Source organism: Lepisosteus oculatus, chromosome 2, assembly GCF_040954835.1.
Source record: "Lepisosteus oculatus isolate fLepOcu1 chromosome 2, fLepOcu1.hap2, whole genome shotgun sequence".
Lineage (NCBI taxonomy): Eukaryota > Metazoa > Chordata > Actinopteri > Semionotiformes > Lepisosteidae > Lepisosteus > Lepisosteus oculatus.
Genome location: NC_090697.1, coordinates 25988657 through 26009717, shown reverse-complemented (window position 1 = coordinate 26009717; position 21061 = coordinate 25988657). Strand labels below are relative to the sequence as shown.

The following is a 21061-nucleotide window of genomic DNA, read 5'->3' as shown; positions in this document are numbered from 1 at the left end:
TTGATGTAATGTACAGTATATAAAATACATTAGAATGTACTACTTTACATACATTCTTGCTGAGTTGATGGGAAAGACAGATATACTCATTTCATTTTAAGACTTAAGCATATCCATTGCCTTATAACCAAACTGCTGATTATGCGCATTTGAAATTGTCATGGGACCAAGTCCTGACTCCTGCGAATTGTGTAGTAAAGATCCTATGCAGACGGTATAATCTGGAAGTGGCTGGAGAAGGATCATAGGGAAGACATGGTGAGGATTAGGACGGGATGACAGACAGGGGGGCGGTGACGGGAGTGATCTGGTGCTTGGGGGGCGTAGCGATCTAGTCCAGAGGGATGTCCAAAAAGAGGAATCAGGCCACAGTCCAAGGTCCAGGTACTGGGAGATCCATCCAAACAAACACAGGGAAAAGGGATACAGGAACATGGAAGGTAAAACCATAATGGAGCAGGGCGCTCAGAGCCCCGGACTCAGATGGTAAGGATGCCTGGGGAAAAGACCTTGTCCCCAGGCTTCTCCTGAGCCCAGTGGATAGGCGGGCCTTCAGACGTCCGTCTTCAAATACTGAGCCCAGAACAGCGGAGATGCCAAACTTAAATTGTAAAAAAAGTCAAAAGACACAGGTGTAGGAACTAAAACTAACGGGAATACAAAAGGGTAGGAGTGCCCTCTAGAGGAGGGAAGACAATCGTGACAGAAATATTACACAAGGATCAATAAATATGCTTTATTTTAGGAAATGGTGCTCAATGTCCAGGGATCCTTCTGTTCACAAAACCATAAAATCAGATTATTCTGGTTATCTTTTATGTTGGGAAAAGAACTTTAACATCAAAACAGCAGAATACACTTTAAACTACTTAATCTGAAACCTGGGTGATGACTTCTGGCCAAGGTCATCAAAGGTTTTGATCTACATGCTGCAGTGGTGCCCTGCTGTTGCACTCTAAACTAAGGTACAGTATATCACTTAAGAATAGGATGCATGAGATGGATAGTTACCTCCCTCTTATTTGGGTTGTGTCCCAGCTAGATTGAAAAGAAGTAACAGCCCTTATCCTCCTCTCATTTTCTTAGATTAATTAAAAAAGGCAAACAAGAGGAGAGGCTGGTGGTTTAAGTACATAATATGAAATCAAAGTCTCTCTATTGTACTGGCATCTCCAAAATAAAGAAACTGGAATACTAAACTCCATTCAGGTACACTGAATTAATGAAAAACTGAAAGAATCACTTACTTCATTTACATAATACTTTTTGCCTTACTGTTTTTAATTGTACCAAATTTGTTCCTTTCAATAACTCAGATCAAATATTTTTTACACAAAGAACATTCTTAGCACCTTTGTTTATCCAACAACTCTCCAGGTGGTGGAGATGCTGTGGAGATTGCTCTGTCAGCAGGAGAAACTTGTACTGTCTTGACATTTTGTCTTCCAGTCAATAATTATGCAGATCACTCAACCCAAATTGTTATTTTGCTTTGATCATGCTCATGTCTCCTGATAGAACAACACAAACAGCTACAGATCAGGAAAGCGATGTTGGGTACGTTCAAAAAGAAAACTATGATGTTGTCTCCGTTGACACTGTAAGGCATAATTGATTTCATGGTAATTAGTTCCCAGTTTGAAATTCTTCTTGACACAAATCCATCCATTTCTAACCGCATCATCCAATTCAGGATTGCAGGGGAGCCAAGGTAAGCAGAGCGGGTCAAGGTGGGATACATCCTGGACAGGATGCTAGTCCATCGCAGGACACACACAGACACAGTCACACACATTCACACCAGGGCCAATTTACAGAAGCCAATTAACCTACCAATATGTCTTTGGACTGTGGGAGGAAACCAGCGCACCAAAAGGAAATCCACATGAACATGGAATACAAACTCCAAGCGGATAGCATAGCGGGAATGTAGAATTGACCCCAGGACCCCAACAATAATACTAACCAGCGCACCAACTATACCACCACTTGATATAAATATAATCTAAACTTGGCTGTAGACACTATATATTTATTTCTATGACTACATAGTTTTTTAGGTGATTATGTGCAATAGAGTGGCATGGCAAATTAGTTATTTAGAGTTATTTCTGTCTAAAGCACATAATGTTGAACTGAAATCAACATGAGTGCCCAACAAAATGGATGCCAGCATTAGGCCAATGACATAGGGTTAGAATAGCTCTGATGAACAAATCTTTGCCTAACCAGAAAAATCTTGTTATGAGCCAATACTGCTGGTTTGATGCAGCTAGGTCCCAGTGCCAGAAAATAAAGTAAATGGACTATGAGATAATGTGTATGTTCGGTACCAGTATTAAATTACAAGTAATTTAGAAAGATAAAGTTTCTCTCCAGCCTATAGCTCTCCAGAACACTAGAATAACCAGGGTTCCTCTAGACCAAGTAAAAGGTTTTAAACAGCACATTCAAAATCACTCACATAAACTGAAATAAAACTGTGACACAGAAACGGTCACCTTACCTTTCCTACTTTTGCTCCCAAACAAATTAGTTAGACAAGATGCTATCGGTGCCAAATATATACATTTAATAAAATGTATAAGTTCTACAATGTCATAAACATTTGTTTTATTTTCATAAATACATTTTTTGCACTTGCATTCATCTATTTAAATCAAGATATACTCTTCCATGTATTATCCGAGTATAAAAATAAATAAAACTAGTATTTGTATTAACTGGGTCAATCACTAAACGTAACACTGAAATGTTCCTTTTCTTCAAGCAAACAGTCTATAATTTATTAATTAATGAATTTATACCAGAGTCATGGATCGTCACAACTTGCAGTGAGGTCGTCTGGCTCGTCCGTACCTGGTCAAGAAAGACACACAGTATATTATTTTGAAAATAAATCCTACACAAATTTATTTATTGGCAGATTTCAATGCTGAGCTTCGCAATCCACTAAATAAATAACTAGCTTCCTATTTACTAGACTTATCAAGTGTTAAATGCACTGCAAATAAAAAGGAGAAAGCTTTTTCCCAACCAAGGGAAGGAAATGACTCGGATTTCCTCTCTCTCAAACTCTGAGGCAATACAAAATTTAAAGAACAAAAGTGGAAAACATAAAACACACACAATTAATTTTTACTATAAGCTATTACACTGTCATCCCTCAAGCAAATCTGTATCAATCCTTACTCTTTTTACTGTTGCATATTGGTACAGCATTGACATTAGGAGCTCCATACACTGTATACTTTTTGTTTGGCAGAGCGGTAACATTTCATGAAAAAGAGGCCACACAGAAGAGCCAACGGCCAAGAACAACACATTTGTGGCTGTGTTCAAATTATTCTGAGGGCTGGTGATCTAGGCAATGGCAAGTATGAAGTTACAGCGCTTCACAATACTTCCTGAGGTGGAGGAACATACTGTAAATGTTACAAATAAGAGGAGGGCTTTTGGTCCATCCAGCGCATTGCTTAGTTAGTCACCTGGTAATTGATTGATCCAAGGATCTCATCCAGCTGTTTCTTGAAGGAAGCTAAGGTTCTGGCATCAAGCACATGGCTGTGTAGCTTGTTCCACACTCCCACAACCTTTTGCGTAAAGAAGTGCCTCCTGTCCTTGGTAAAATGCCCTTCTACTTCCAGGAAAGGCAGCATTAATGGTCATTGCATATCAGACAGTTAAGAAACATTCTCATCTTCAACTTAGGTACTCAGTCACACTGCAGAGAAAGGGGACACGGGTACTTTCTCTGAAGTAATGACTGAGAATTTAACGTAAGCCATTACCGAAAAGGCAATATATAGGGGACTGGTTAATGTATTTTACCCCTGTCGAAAGCAGGCAGCCAGAAGGATGCACCATTTAGTCAGATCGAAATGTCAGAGCTGCCAACATTTCAAATAGACTTGGCAGTGAAGTACGCATGTAGGCAAAACAGAAATAAGACTTGACTGTCCTCTCATGAAACGCGATCCTAAGTTTAAAAGTAGAATGATTGGTGTCACAATGCCATTTATCCTATTCAGGTGAAAGTCATTCCTCAAAATCCCATTACATTTTCCACCATTCATTATTTCTTATATTGCACTGCTCTAAATGCTGGAAGGCATTTGCCAGTGCTTCAAAGCAATTAGAATAATGATATTTAAGTAATCGCATGCTTTAATAGAATACCTGTGCCCTAGTGACACTGAAGATGGTGTTAACTCTCTTTGCGAAATTCTTAAAGTAATTTAGGGGCTGCTGCTATTGTTTCTTGTTTTGAGTATTGTACAGGTTGCACAATTGTATTTACTGTGTATAATCCTCTGTGGTCTACATAGAAACTGAAAAGAATTAGAAATAAAAAGCAGCAGTTTTGCACCAGCGTTGTGGTAACTGAGTATCCATCTAGCCCTATAACAAAAAACAAACTTTTTCTTTAAATTTTGTAAAAACTATCCTAATAAAGTTTTGAAATGAATTTCCTTTGTTTGTACAGTCAGATGCAAACTTCTAAACAAACAAACTTTGGATTAATTCCATGAGGAAAAACTACCCTCTCATCTATTGTTTTATATTTAGATGAATTATTTTTAAAGAGCAAAACCTTGAAAACCTTCTTGGGATTTCCATTCTTGTCCAAGAGCCCTCTTCGTACCATGTAAAGACAAAAGGCACCACAGAATAATGATAGTGAGTTTTTTGCATCCTTGCTGGCTTCACCACCCCAGTTTCGGTAGATGAGCCTGACCCCTTGGGATGATATGGCTGGGTCACTAATTCGGTAGACAGTAATGATGGCATTCCATAAAGAATGGGTTCCCTGTCATACTTCATTTGATCAGGATACCTTTAATATCAATTTGGTAGCTGCGTCAGCATGCACAGGCTGCAAAGTAACAAGTAATCGTCACGCTCATTACACCTAGAGGGCGCTCTACGTTCCTTCTGTTCCTAGTTCCCCGTGATTATTCATGTCTTTCTGGTGTGTATTGTTGTGTAGCCTATTTATTTCCTGCTTCTGCTCTGCTACTCGCTCAGCATTGTTGTTCAGTTGCCCTGAGACCTGCCTAGCGCCAGGTCACTCCTGTCCTTGGCCTGAGGGCATGGGTTTCTATACGGCTTCTCCTGAACAGCTGAGCCCGTGCTAACCCCCGTCTCGCCACTACGCATAGGGTCTTTATCGCTCTCCAGCCAATCAACGGTTCGTCCTTTCGGACTTACGTGACAGTAATAAGTTTATTCCATGCTGAAAAGAGAAGAAAGGAAACAACGTTTCGGCTGTGGAACCTTGACACCCGAAGAAGGCTCCACAGCCCAAATGTTGTGTTTCTTTTCTTCTCTTTTCAGCATGGAATAAACCCTAACTTGTCACTTTAAATATCTGGCTCTTTTCAATTAATTCTGTCCACAAAGATCGAGCTGAACAGGGGAAACGTTATGAAAGAGAGGAAGCCATTCCGCCCATCTTGCCCACTTGGTAGTTGGTACTGTAGCTAACTGATCCAAGGATCTCATCCAGCCTCTTCTTGAAATAAGCAAGGATATCGGCTTCAGTCAATAGGACTGGGTGGCTTGTTCCATACTCCAATAAACCTTTGTATAAAGAAGTGCTTTCTGTCCAGACTGAGGAACTCATGCATCTCATTGATAGAAACCAGTGTATCAGCTTCAAAAATGTGCCTGAGTAACCTGTTCCGTGTGACTACAACCCTGTGTAAAGAAGAGCCTACTGTGAGACTTGTGAAACAGTAGCAGTTGGCAAACAGGTGGCAAACAATTGCCAAAACCTTCTAGGCACATTGACTACAATGTCAATGTGGCAGTTCTCTACAAGCAACAGTACCAAGATCTCATTCATCACTGTCAATGTATATACTCTTGGTTGTTCAGTAGAATTTATTTGCTGATGTCTGAAATTTTTTTAATTGAGACTTTTCTAAATAATTATTTCATAATATAGTTTTTCCATAAGTAATATGGTTGTACTTCACGGGGGGGGGGGGTTCCCAAAAAAACGTTTATAAAGCTTAATACCTAAAACATATCAGCTGCTTCTCTTCTGGTCGTTTGCAACCTAAATGTGTTGTGACAGTGCAGCCCCACCAGGGCATGAGGCAGCGCTGTACTGTAGGTGTTACAGACCCAGGAGCTAAGGCGCGAAAGTCCAGGGGGGGTGGTAGACAGGCACATGCTGACAAGGCACATGCTGTCAGCTCTATCTCCTGTAAGGTAGTCCTCCAGGAAACCAATTTCCCAGGCACCATCTGGACCAAGCCCATGAAGACCCCTGTTGAGGTCAGGTTCCTGCTTCAGACCCAACCTCCGGTCTCATCTCACCTACTGGAATCCTCCAGACAGCACAGCTGTGGGCAGAGCTCCCAGGACAAGCCAGAGGAAATTAGAAACTAGGAACAAGAAGGGCTCTGCTGGGATGCTGGATGGTGGCTAAGGATTGGAGAGTGGTCAATGCTGGATTGACGAGAAAAGATAGCGCAAGGACTTAATGCCCTCAGAGCCAGACATCAGCTGTCTCCATGGCGATCAGGCAGACCGGAGATGTGGCTGGCAGCCACTGCAACTGTGACAGGCCCTAATATTGAACAGCGAGGCAGGCGAGCCAGGCGAGATGAGCGAACACAATGAAGTAACACAAGTATCACAAATTTCACATCTTCCACAAATTAAGTATGGAGGAGCAACCTCCCACGCTGACAGTTCTGCAAGATAGTACTCAAGGAAATGCACTCATTTTAATGTTCTAATAACTTTTTCTTGTGTATAAACGGAGTTACAGATTACCATATTGGAAAAACACTGTATAACGTACAATGAGAAAAGAGGCATGTGTCATTCATTTCCCCTGCATTCCCCCAGTTTCTGCCTCAGAAGATTTTGTTTTATTTAACATGACACATTTCCAATGTGTCCCTGCCACTGACTATTGACAAAATCAATATTAAAGCAGAAGTGGCCCACTTCCACATTCTGTTATATGAATGATAGTGAGATAGGTGACTTTAAGGCTTAGAATTGTAGTACAGTACTGTGAATGTTATCAGAAAAGAGAATAATGATCATTTGATTTTCGTGTTCTAATTTGATTTAAGTTTAGCATACAACATTACTAGTTTGTACAAATTATGCAATTTTTCACAATACAGTATATTCCAAGTTAAGGGCAAGGTTCTTCAAACAACACAAAGTATATGGATGAACAGGCCCATTTTAGCAACTCTATTCATGAATTTTTGATATTTTTAGTCAATTTAGTATTTTCCATTATTTTCCCAAATGTCAACTACAAACAGAATGAATATTAAGTTTATCTTTCTATCAGTTATAAATATAATGTACTGTAGATTTAATCAGTAACTTTTCCTTCAGGGATTAAATTTTGCATCAAAAATTAAATAAGCTTGGCATCAAAATAAAAGAATTCTTTCCTAGCCAACCATTTTCTATCCACTTTATCCAATACAGTTCACAGGGGAGCAGGAGCCTATCCCAGCAAGGAAAGGGGGTCAAAGGCAGGAAACACGCTGGACAGGACGCCAGTCCATCACAGGACACACATAGACACAGACATGCGCTCATTCATAAAAGGGCCACGTTTCAGAAGCAAATGAACCTACCAATATTTCTTTGGACTATGGGAGGAAAGCAAAGCAACTGGAGGAGACCTACACAAACTCCACACAGATAGAAGCCCAAGTGCAGAATTGAACCCTTTGTCCCAGCACTGCAAGGCTAACTACTGTACCACCATGCCGCCAAAAACACTTTCCCTTGGAAAATAATCTAAAATCTAGTACCCCAGTATGCTGACTGGGGGCTTATTGGGGCCTCTGCGCTGTATGATATTCTTCTGATTGGGACTTTAACTAAGGTCATGGGTACATGTGAGTACATGATCATTAAAGTCACTAAGAGTAGGGGTGTGTGAGCAAAATCTAAGATCCCGAGGGGGCTGTGCAGCTGAGGTGTCCCTGGGACATTTTGATTGGAAAAACTGGTAGCAACTCATCAAGCGTTAACCCTGGTATCCTGGCTATCTCCTATTCTTGACTTGCACAATTTGCCCCCCCTAAAGTTCTCTCTTAACTGGTAAAGCTGCCCATCAGTGATGAATGACATAGGTCCCCTCCTACACAAGGTCCATTAAGATGAAAAGCACTATATAAATGGAAGGAATTGTCACAATCAATAATATGCTACAGACATGTAGTTCTTCAGGAGTCCATGAACTGAACACCAGGGAGAAGGACCATACTTCTTACTTCACAATAAAGACAAAGGAATGAGGATGTGAGAGAACAGCCAAACTTGTTTTAACAGCTTTGGACTGAACTCTGTAAGATCATATGAACAGTTACTGTACAAAATGAGAGAAGGCCATTCAGCCCATGTAGCTTGTTGGTAGATATTTGCTCATTGATCCAAGAATCTCATCCAGTCATTTCTTGAAAGAAGACAAAGTACTGGCTGTCACACCCCACACTCTCCCTTGCAAACCCTATTCCATTCCTGTCACGCCCCACACTCTTCCCCGCAAATGGCATTGCATTCCCAAACCCACTGTTTCAGAATCTCATTCCTAATTGAACCCATCACATTCCCATATGCACCAGATTCCACAAATTCTCACTCCTAAACCAATTATCCAACCACATCCCTTTCCTTTCAGTATTTAAAGTTCCCTCACACACCAACCCATGCTCACTATTGAGAAGCCTCCTGTAGAATTCTCTTGTATGTTTCTAAGCCTTTTGATTGATCTCTTGGTACCAAATCTTTGCTCCTGCCTTTTGAGCACGCCTTTTGGATTTCCCTCGTTACCAGACTCTTTGCCTCCCTATTTGACCGAGCCCCTGGATTTCGTCTTTTGGATTGTGCCGTGCTACTCCGCATTCTGCGGGATTCACGGTTACGCATTAGGATCCTCCTATTCTACCAGTTGGCTTCACCGATATGACTGGGTAGCTTCTTCCAGAATACCACAAGCCTTTAGTTGGTGGTTTAGTGCAAAATCAATTTGAGATTCACATTGGGTTTAATCTACTAAACTGTAGAAACAACTTCACTCCCTCCCTCCCCCTATCCCCCATTCCCATCACTTCATACCAAAATGGTATAATGAGCCAAGGAGCTGCTACAAGGGTGATTAATAGCGTTATAAATCTATAAAGGGTTATAAAAAAGTGGAAAAGAATGAACACTAAAAAAAGGTTGTTAATTACCTGTACAACTATCCCTAGATTTATGAGCAGAATACGTTCCCGAAAATCCCTCATATAAAGAAAACTCATAAATTGAAGACTAAATTAACATTATTTTTTGTGGGGAAAAGTATAATGCGTTCCTGATCCCAAACTGTCCACCCATTAATGCTCAAAATACACCCAAAAAACCCATTTACAAACACGTATTAAATTATTTTTGTTATTTGTCAAAAAATACAGTAACTTTTTTCCAGCCGTTTCTAGAAGAAGCCAGGGTATTGGCTTTAACAACATGATACAGTATTTTGTTATGGACTCCTGCAACCTCTACTGTAAAGAAGTGCCTCTTGTCCTTACTTAGTGCAAGAATTAATTGCTCCAATTAAAATAAAATTCTCTAGCCGAGAACCTTTGTTTTTCTTTATTAACTTCTATGTTTATGTTCAGACTTGTATGCTTATGACCCTAAACCCCCAAAACATGATTCTTAAGACATCTAAATAGATGTTGAAATTATTTAAATTCGTTGTTTCGTAAAACCTTCCTAACTGGAATATTTGAGAGTCCCCTGCTTCATTGCTTGTACTTATAAAATCTGGTATTGCATTGTTCCAAGACATAAAAACTAATTGTTCCAGCTTAATTTATAAAAAAGCAATTTAGGAAGCTGTCCTTGTACTTTATGATCCATTTCTGAGTGCCATCTCTCAAATGTCGAGCACTTTGTGCTGTGAATACTAAATGTCAGTTCTGGAGCTATTCCAATTTTTATCGATGCGGAGACAGCTGAATGAGAGCAATCTAAGCAAATGAAGCACATTTAAAGGGAATCTAAATGTTGCATATTTATTTCATTTATTAATACAAAATTAATACACTTGGGGAAAGATACAGTATACAGTATGCACTAGTTTACTGTTAATCTGCCCTGCAATGGACTGGAGTCCCATACCTTATCTTATCTTGCACCCAGTGCTTGCCGATCCTGAATTGGAAAAAGCAATGAGAAAATTGATGGATGCAATAGGTATGTGTAAAAGTTTGCTATTTGTCACTGTATAACTTACGTTAATACTGCTAACAATCTAAGAAACATTGTTTTCAATACTTCCATAAACTAGGTGTCCTAGGATCATAATCACATGCTGTAGTAATTCTAAAGTTCTCTTCTAACAAACACTACTGTAGATCGCAGTTGACTGTCATACCTTTAAAATGAACATGTTGCTTGGAGTCACAAAATTACAAATGAATTTACACACTGCATTTCCCTTGGCAGAATAAAGTGAAACTGGGGAAGCTACATCTGATTATAGTCTCTCACTACTCACTAAGGTGTGACATTCAATAATTTGAAAACCAGCACAATTTTCAGCTCCGGGTTATTTCAAGCTTGAACAAAACAATGAGTTCTCAAATAGTTTGCTCTAAGGATTTTATATAAGAACTGCTTTTGCCTTAATTGTCTCATAAATACCAACTGCTGTACTGATATCAGAATTTACATTCCTCAACAATTTTATTCAATTTCCTATACCCTTAAGCCACAGTATTGGACATACAAATTCTGTATTCTGATGGTATAACAGTTATTTATTGAGGAACTACAATCAGTTGGTAGCAGAACACTCTTAACATATCATCTAGAAAGCTATTCCATCCAGCTGGAATTTTACATTTGACACCTGCTCTCTGTGCAAAGTATAAATAAACTATTTGATGGGAAACATTTAGCATTTTACTGCAAGTAATTTTAATCTAATTTAGTAGTAATTGTTAATTCCTGTTAAGAATTTAAATGGTTTAAATTGTTCAGTACCACCTAGAATTGATTAACTTTTTCAACATTCTGCTTTACCTCATGGATTGGAGTTTGAGATGACAAGAAGCGCAATAGAGAAAATACATAATCTCATCTGATATATTTCCATGCCAGGGGCTACTTACAGGTACTATATGATACTAAACACACATCTGTAAATAGAGGATGCAACAGGAAGATTTTATATACAACCAGCACCTTTGTCTAGATATCTCTACCTCAGAATTAGACATCCGAGGATAAAAAAGAAAGGCAGAATCCAAGTAATATATAGGGATTATGAGACAGCTCAGAAAACTATGTGATACTTCACTTCCATAGCGTGCCATTTTATATGCTTTCATTTCCATTAGCAACCTACTTTAACTATTTTGAAGTAATGCCTAAACTATTATTTAAAGTAGTGTCCTATATCTGAAAGAAAGTTAAGCACTACTTTGTGCAGTGTAATAATTATTGTTTCTTAAACTGCACTTTTTTCCTAATTACACTTCATCCAGTTTTGTTGAACTGCTCCGCCCAGGAACGCAAAGTACTGCAGAGGGTGGTGAAGTCGGCGCAGCTCATTACCCGCTGTGAGCTACAAAACATCCAGGATATCCACTCAGCTAGATGTCTGAAGAAGGCCAGGTCCATACTCAAGGACACCAGTCATCTCAATCACAAACAGTTTTCTCTCCTACCGCCCGGTAAACGGTACAAAAGCATTCGGTCCAAATCCAACAGACTACGGAACAGCTTCTACCTCCAGGCAATAAGACTGCTAAACAGCCAACCTGCAGCTCCTTTAGCAAATCACTAATGGACACACAGTTTTCACTGTATTCAGCATAACCGCACTACTTGTATATATTGCATACGCCATAGACACATAGCAGCTCTACTCATATTGAGTTTTATTCCATTTCTATTACATCTATTATTATGTAACCTTATCTTCATAACCTCAATTTTGTGATTTTTGTGTTTTTGTGATTCTTGTGATTTCTGTGATTCTTGTGATTTTTGTGAGCTCGCGGAAAAGACATTCCATTGCCATCAACTTCTGCTGTATGCTGTATTGTTGTGGATTTGATAAATAAACTTTGATTTGATTTGGATACTCACTCATCTAAGCATCCAGTTGATAAGGAGATTTAGTATTGTAAATTATCTCAGTAAAACTAAGAAATGTATCACCATATTTCATATCCTATGCCTTTCCTGAAAGGTATAATCCTTCCATTAATTCCCTACTGATAAATTTATTTTGCATTTGTTACTGATACATTTTATTTTGCTTCTAACAATATCCTGAAATCCATTATGCAATGCATCCTCCAGCAACCAATATTTTAAAAACGAATCTCTGAATCAAATGTTAAATAAATATCAATCTCTGCATAACATGAACTATTTATAATGTGAGTGATTACTCTCAGTTCTTTTGAAGTTTGTCTTTGAATGTTTCATTACCAACTTCCACAAGAAGAAAACTGTAGACTCTGAAAATGATAGTTCGATATCAATTAGAAGTGAGTACTGACAAAAAGTCACTAGTGGAATATATTTCTGCTGGCAATAAACATGTAACTAAATATTGATGAATTCAGGGAAGGTTTCATTAGTATGAAAGCTTTCTAAATAGACATTCATTAATGTATTTTCTTTTTGCTTACTAGCATTCAGAATGTTGTCAAGACTCACAGGATTTTATTAATAAAATATCAATGGTCCAGAAAATAGCACACTACCTAATGCACTTTAAAACTACATGGGGTAATTGGTTCAGAAAATAGACTAATGCTTATTTATCATTTTAAATTATTTTGACGTATATCCCCTTATCTTATTATCTTAGAGTCCGCCCTTAACTTATCTTTATCACATAGAACTATGTCACTGGAAGAATCTTAATAAGTGAACTTATTAAATCCTTATATAATTAAATTCTTTATTTGTTATTCATGGTCATAATGCTCAAATGTTAGGCCCAATGCAAAATGTCAAACACCTTAGGTGAAGCATAAATCATGCTGAGAGTTGATGCCCTAAACCAAGCTACAATATGCATATGACTTTTATAGGATTTTATAATACATGTTAAACATGTAAAAAAGTATGTATTACTCAATGTATTATTAGTATAAAAATATATTTCAGATATTTCAATATGAACACCTATATAAAGTATATATTAACATATTGTATACTGTATGGTATACTAATAGTCTTGGCATTTGTTAGATGAAAACAAACAGTGTCTGTCCACTGTAGTTAAAATGCATTGAAGTTTCTTTTATGTTTTATGAAATGTTCATTCAAATTCAAAAGTCTTAGAATCCTTAAGAAGGCATTCATAAGCTCGACCATGCAACCATCCTTGTAAGTACATGGTAATGCTATAGATGCATTACATTTCTGACAGAACAACCTGGAAAGGGCTTCAATGACTTTTACCTCCAACCATCCATTTTCTAACTGCTTTATCCTACACAGCAGGAGCCCACCCCAGCAAGCAAAAAGTGCAAGACAGGATACTGTCACGGATGTCCAAAGGGACTAACCGTGGGGAGCAGGAGAGTGGAAAAAGACCCATATGCGTAGCGGCGAGACGGGATAAAGACCCGGGCTCATTAGTGTAAACAGGTCAGGAATGCCGTATAGAAACCCATGCCCTCAGGGAGTGGACGTGGGGCGCCCTGGTGCTAGGCGGGTCTCAAGACATCCGAACGTCAATGCTGAGCGAGGACTGGGTGCAAGACCCGGAAATATAAGCCCAAGGGAAAGAGAGGGACCGGAAGGACAGCAGACCGGAAACTAGGGACAGGACAGAGAAGGAGCGCCCTCTGGCTGCAGAGGGCGTGACAGATACAGCCTGGACAGGATACCACTGCATCACGGACAAACACAGACAAGCACACTCAAAGGAGGGCCAATTTTCTTCAGAATGAACAGTGAACCCCAAACCAAAGGATACTGGAGGGCATTTAAAACTAAGAAAAGGAGGCTGTTCTTTGCACAACAAGCGATGTTGTTGAAGATCATATCATTGCTTCTTTCAAGAAACAGCTGGATGAGATCCTTAGACCAATTAGCTACTGTACCAACTTAAACCGACTTAGATGGCTTCCTAGTACATGCAACAGTTCTCATGTTCTTAAATCTTTATTAAATCAATGTATCCTATTCCAAAGGTGATCAAGAAATGTGCTTGGCATGAGAACCTGAAGGTGTGGCTATTCCTGAAACATGTGTCTTAGAGTTCTAGTGGTATTCCCAGTGAACATTCACATTGAACACAACAAAAACTCTGTACTTACAGTATGTGCTTGTCACAGCAGAGGTAGCAATGAAGCTAAGATGAATCACTTCATGCTGGTGATAGTGACTTTAACAGAAACATACTGTACTGTACAAGAGGAAGAACATACCAGACTTGTAGCCGATCTGCACATTGTTGTTTTTGTATAATATACTGTGATAACACAACAGAGATACCTGTCATACAGAGCTGTGATTAAACATCCTGTAAAACAACAGATTACCCACTGGATAAATTACTCAGTGTTTGAATGGCATTTTGGTTTATTACCTGATTAAGCACTTCTTTTCCAGCATGCCCTCCCCAAACTTCACATGATGGATGGACTCTTAAAAACAAATCAGACTATTAATAGGCCATTTAAGGAAACCTTATATCGCATGATTAAGTTCTGTTGTTCTGGAATGGCAGTCTCCAGCTTTCTCCCTGTATTTTGTATTGATCTGACATTTGCTGATAAAATATTAATCTGGATAGCAAGTAAAAAGACGTAAGAACCATTTTATGGATGCGGTAAATGATATGACAAAATTGTCTTCAGTAGGAAATCATCCAAGAGTGTCGTGAAACAGCTAGAGTGATTTCGTCCTTTGTATTCTTGCCATTAACATTATGTAATAATATGCTGTAATAATATTCAGAGTTCATATCTGAATAATACACAAATGTACTGTACCATTACACATATTTGTACATACACTACTGTACAAATTTAAGACAGTCTTGAGTTATAATATATGACATGTATATGTATATTATGAATTTTAATAATTGACTCTGAGACTCCACTACCATTTTCTAGTATTATAACAACTTTGAACATCATTAATACAGATCATTTTTTTCACTAGATGAGCCGAATAACCTCCTCACTTCTGTAACCTTTATATATTTTTTACATTTTTAAGCCTGTCTTTCAGCAAACTTTAGTCATATTTACTCAAATAAATCTTATCTTAAACCATAATAGCAAACATTTCAATGGTAATAATAATAGCAAAAATTTACAAATTCGCAAATTGCTGCAGAGGGTGGTGAAGTCAGCACAGCTCACTACCGGCTGTGAGCTACCAAACATCCAGGATATCCACTCAGCTAGATGTCTTAAGAAGTCCAGGTCCATTCTCAAGGACCCCAGTCATCCCAGTCACAAACTGTATTCCCTCCTACCATCCGGTTAACAGCACCAAAGCATTCGGTCAAAGTCCAACAGACTACGGAACAGCTTCTACCTCCAGGCAATAAGACTGCTAAACAGCCAACCTGCCACTTCTTCAGCAAATCACCCATAATGGCTACTGTACATGGACATACAGTTTTCACTGTATTCGGCATACTGCACCACTAGGACATAATATATTGCATACACCCTGGACACATACATGTAGCAGCTCTACTTATATTGAGTTTTGTCTTAGATTATTTAATGCAACTTACATTATTACGTACCCTTAATTTTGTGATTTTTACCTCCCCCCCCCGTGAGCATGTAGAAAAGACATTTCATTGCCAGCAACTACTGCTGCATGCTGTAAATAAACTTTGATTGATTGGTTGACTGGCTGGTTGGTTGGTTGATTGGCTGGTTGATTGATTGATTTCTAGTTCCTCAGGTGCTATCCCTGTGGAGTTTGTATGTTTGCTCTGTTTGTGTGGGTTTCCTCTGCATGTTTCAGTTTCCTTCCACAGTCCAAAGACATACTGGCAGGTTCATAGAAATAGAAAATGGAGATAGAACAAATAGAAAGAGCTGAGGGAAATGTCTGTATTTTCTGGTTTATTATTTTCTTTGTATTGCAGCAGCATGTCTACCTCTTATTCTACATTAAAGGAGTCCCGTGAAAAGCATGGGCTCCGGACGATAATCTATCCATTACAATACAAATTAGATATTTGATGCAACAGTATTGTAAACAGAACACCTTTCTTTTCTATATCTCTACAGGTATTGTACAATTATGTACATTGTACAACCATACATTATCATTAGAACTCATTGAAGAAAATCTAAATATCCACTTTCATTTTGCAATTTCACATGACTTTGTATTAGATTAAATTTCTTCCAAAGAAGTACAAAATTACGCTTAAACAGTACATATACTATATATATACTGCAAAACAGGTCATATATTATAAGAACCATATGTAAACATGACGGGTCATAGGCTCAAGCCAAATGTGTAGGAGAAATTTGTGTTCACTGTCTTTTCCAACCTCTCATGCCTATGTACAGTACAGTATATCAGTGAAAACCCAACAAAGACCATCGAGTACAAAAAAAGTGTACATCTTGTGTTTTGTGTGTTTTTTTCCGCCCAATTTATTTCAGTGGGTGATATTTCCTTGTTTTATTCTTTATTTGTAAGTACAAAAGTGTAATATTAAATATTACAGTCCCAACTCTGGCTGTTCCATGTGTGTGTTTACTGTGTGCAAAACAATATACAGTACATACTTCACTGTTTGTGGTTTCCGGGCCATCTGGAGATGCAGTCAAGGCTTAAATGTGTTTGCATTTTTCTGTACGAAATCCTTCATGTGTGTTTTGATGTGTTTGCAATAACACTTTAACAGAATATAAATGTTATTCAATGCATTTCTAGTTTATTCTGTCTCACAATCATTAATGAAGTTTGTCGATCCAAGGTCTTACTGCAATATATAAGAGATATCACTGTTCTTCTTGATTCAGGGTATTGATTTAATAATAAGGAGGCACAATTTATTGCTGTTGTATATCATACTTTATTCAATCAGCATTTCCATACCATGCTGTCTCGATCAGATCATGCATGTATTTGTCTCTTCCAAAACCAGTGTGTGACACAAAGCACTATCATGCCATTTTGTCATCTGTGTTTTTATTCTTTTGCTCTCTGTATGATAAAATACTTTATTTGTTCACCAGGCAGTATATAAATATTTAACAATATATTTCATTAAATAAATAATCCATTCTCTGTAATTTCTTTGTTCAAAACTCTGGATATTCAGTACACACTGTCAAAAGAGACTTTGATGAAGCTACCAAGCTGAATTTATTTTTTCTTTTAGATTTCAGTCATTACCTAATGCATAACAGATAGACCCCCTAGTCATGTGCAGTGTTATTGATAATGTCAGGAAGCAATATTAAGATCTATTGATAAATAGCCCTGAGACCTGTAAAGTGCTTTACTTAGTTATTGTAAAGTTATTGTAGAAGCTCAAACTGGATGCTTTGCTGAACTGTTTTCCAGAGTGTCAGCATTACAAACATTTTCAATGCCTTGAATACTGGAAGCATCTGTCTCATCGCAATCACTAGTTATGCTGCTTCCAGAAGAAGTGCTAGCAATGAAAGAATGCATTTTTTGGGCGTACAAGTCTCTTACATTGAAGTATGGAAGATCGGGATCTTGAGTCTTTACTTCTGTATTGCAGTTTTCCACATCCATAACTTTTTGCCTTTGATAATATTTAGAAAACTTATTAAAAATAATGGTGATTGGCAGGGCAACTACCAGTAATCCACAGATAATGCATAAAGTGCCAATTAGCTTGCCCAGCAAAGTTACAGGATACGTGTCACCATAACCCACAGTGGTCATGCTGATAGTAGCCCACCACCAGCCAACAGGGATGGTCTGTATCTCCGATTCTTCATCATCCCTCTCCACAGAATACACAAGAACTGAGAATATGGATATCCCAACGGACAGGAACAAAAGGAGCAGTCCTACCTCATGGTAGCTGTGTCTCAAGGTAGCACCTAAAGAACGAAGTCCAACAGAATGTCTGGCGAGTTTGAGGATACGGAATATCCTCATTAGACGCAGAATCTGGACCACTTTCCCCACGTTCTCCAGATTCTCATTCTCCTCATCCACATTATCAATGGCTAAGGTGGCATAGAAGGGAATAATAGACACAAAGTCAATAATGTTCAAGGGATTGCTTATAAACTTCCTTGGGCAAGGGGTCACAGTGAGCCTGACTATGAATTCTATGGAAAAACAGATAATACACACTATCTCAAAAACGGCTAGAACAGGGTCTTCAATTTCTTTGTCATTAGCATCAAATACTTGGAATTCAGGCATGCTATGAATACACATGGCCACAATCGATGTTAGGACAACACCCAAAGAAGCAATCGCAATCAACTTGGCAGAAAACGAATATCCTGGGTTTTCAAGCCGGAGCCACACGTTTTTCCTAATCTCTGAACACCACGTGCCTTCAAATTTCTCAAGGTCTTTCTCCAGGACAGAAAGCTCTTCAAAAGACGAATCAAAACTCTGCTGCTCATCGCTCTTTTGGTCCCAGTCTTTATCTCCAGCATATTCCTTTTGCTCCTGGTATTTGTTGCTACAGCAAGAATCCAATGATAAGTCGGTTATCCCCCAGTATTCAATCTCCTGACAGAAGGAAAATACACAAAGTTCCTCCATCAGATGAAGTTTCCCGGTGTAGTAAAAGTTTAAAACGTACCGGAAAAAGCAAGGGTTTCTGTCGAAGTAATACTCTTTTTCAGCAACGCTGTAATCATCGCAAAGCTCCAGAATAGCGTCCTCCGATTTACAGTTCAGCAGTTTCCCAAGCCTGCTGTGGGGAAACCTCAGAAGAGTGCTTTGGTTTACCTTCTGTTTAAATCCACCAATATTGAGGTTAACAAGGTCCTCCTCTGTCCCACTCCTGTGGAGAATCTGTCCATAAACCATTTTGAAACCGACACATACGGTTCACCGTTCTCGGCTTGTTAGGACTCCGGCACCTATGAGATTCATATTGCTTTAATCAAAACATAATTGTACTTTTTATCTGGTCAATATTTTACAGTACAGCATTGTCACACAGGCTCATACTTAAATAATATTGTATATATCATGTCATTGTGACGAGTTCTCTTGTAAATATGTCTCTACGTGAAAAATATAAAAACATTAATATCTAATAATCTATAGTTTTATTTTAAAATGCCACTTACACACATAGTCTACATTTTCTATACGTACAGTAGATCAATTATTTGAATAATCGATATTAACATATTAATAAGATTAACATATATCAACTAGCAAAAGTGAAGCAGACCTACTATAATTATTTAATTGAGCATGGCACACATTTACGGTACGTTGAAATAATCTAATAATGTTACCGAATAATGAAGAACCAGAGTAAAAATTAAACGAGTTAATCGATACTAGATTTTTCTAAATTAAATTTTGAGTTCTACAAACAGCGACAGCTTTTCTAATTGGTAATTCAAAACTTACTGCAAAGTCATATGTAAGCTAGAATTGCTGTATACGTGCATAGTATATTTATTTTAAACGTCTTTACATCAAGTGTTCGTGGTTTTCTATGTAGAAAATGACGATGAATTACCACAGGAACCTTTTTTGCACGTTAAAAATCATCAAGACGAAACCATTTTCACATATGGAATGAAATTATCACAGGAATAATGCAAGGTAAACGTGAACAAGTTTGAGTTTATACTTGACACATTTATTCATTTAACGGGCAATATGCCGTGATTATAATGAGGAGCAGGAGATGAATGTAAATGTATTACAGTATGTGCACAGATTTATACTGTATGTGCTCACGAAATTAAATGAAATTTGCATTTGCCTCTGTTCAGTGACAGAAAAATAGTTGCCTAAAAAGTTAAATGAAGCCAACGCAATTACCCAACAATCGTCGACTACTGAAAAATAAAGTGTTCTTGGTATTTCTCTCATTGCACACTTCACCTAGTTTTACCATTTCTCCGTTTTGAGTTCCTTTAAGTTCCGAAATACTTATTCAATACCCAATAATGATTAGTAATATGTGAGAAACAAGATGAATAAACATCTTCTTGTAACCAACATACATTACCGTTTGGCTCAAATCGCTAACACTTGCTCGAAAAATAATATGTGGTTAACCTGACCTTTTCCGATAAACTTTCAGCGCAACTGAAATAAAACATAAAAAAATAAAAAATGTTATCTTTATCTGACAAATCCAACACTTGTGTCTCAATTGTGTCCTAGAAAAAACTTTCAGAAATGTGTAAAACGTCATACAATGTTATTCGCGGATTTTATTCAAAAGCGTAACAAATCATATAAAAAACCTCATGCATTTTGTACCTGATTTGTGATTCCTTGCTTCCATAAATACCTCTGTCGCTGGCGTCTCATTATTACTAACTTCCTAAACGGGATCAAGTCGATTAGTCTACCTCTGTATTCGCTGTACCCTTGCGGTATCGTGCAGCGCAGAGCTTCTCTCTGGCTCAGCATGCTGTGAATACGGCAATCTGTAGTGGCTTGACCAGATGCCCGGAGCGGCAACATCCTGGCGTCAGCACTTCGTGGTCGCTTTGATTGCATGCCCTTCAATTTTTTTGCATAGGACGTTCTGGTCTCATTGGACGGAAACAAGAAAAAAAACACAGGGATACACATGAATAGAACTTTAACACATGTTCAAATTTCTTAAAGTACCACACAGGAAAAATGTCACTGTAAAAGTAAAAACATACAAAGTACTTTATCTTTATCAACATACAGTATGCGTCAAATTTCAGAGCGTAGTGTTTTTATATGGTAAGAGATGAAAAGTGACCTCATAAAATAATGCAGTAAAACATTTATCTTCATGTTTTACTGATCTATTGAAAAGTTTGTGTGTTAAAGATTTTTAAGTGCCGAGTATTGCTTATAGGTCTTTTTAAAATAAAAC

The 21061-nt window shown here is 38.1% G+C and overlaps 1 protein-coding gene across 4 annotated transcripts in view; it reads right to left on the bottom strand.

Moving 5' to 3' along the window:
- kcns3a (potassium voltage-gated channel, delayed-rectifier, subfamily S, member 3a) overlaps positions 1-20668 on the bottom strand; it is a 31916-nt gene extending 11248 nt beyond the window's left edge. The window contains exons 1-4 of one of the 4 annotated variants that reach the window (XR_001479504.2): positions 20467-20668; positions 18061-19094; positions 14606-14663; positions 2808-2859 (exon numbers count right to left, since the gene is read on the bottom strand). Coding sequence is in view for 3 of the 4 variants with exons in the window: in XM_006626369.3 (XP_006626432.1) it covers positions 17545-19041 (1497 nt within the window). In the remaining variant the exon portion in view is untranslated. Of the gene's footprint in view, positions 1-2690; positions 2860-14605; positions 14664-17085; positions 19095-20466 lie in introns of those variants that run through there. The other 3 variants (XM_015356803.2, XM_069199124.1, XM_006626369.3) reach the window with 3 other exon arrangements.
- Positions 20669-21061: the final 393 nt, after the last annotated feature.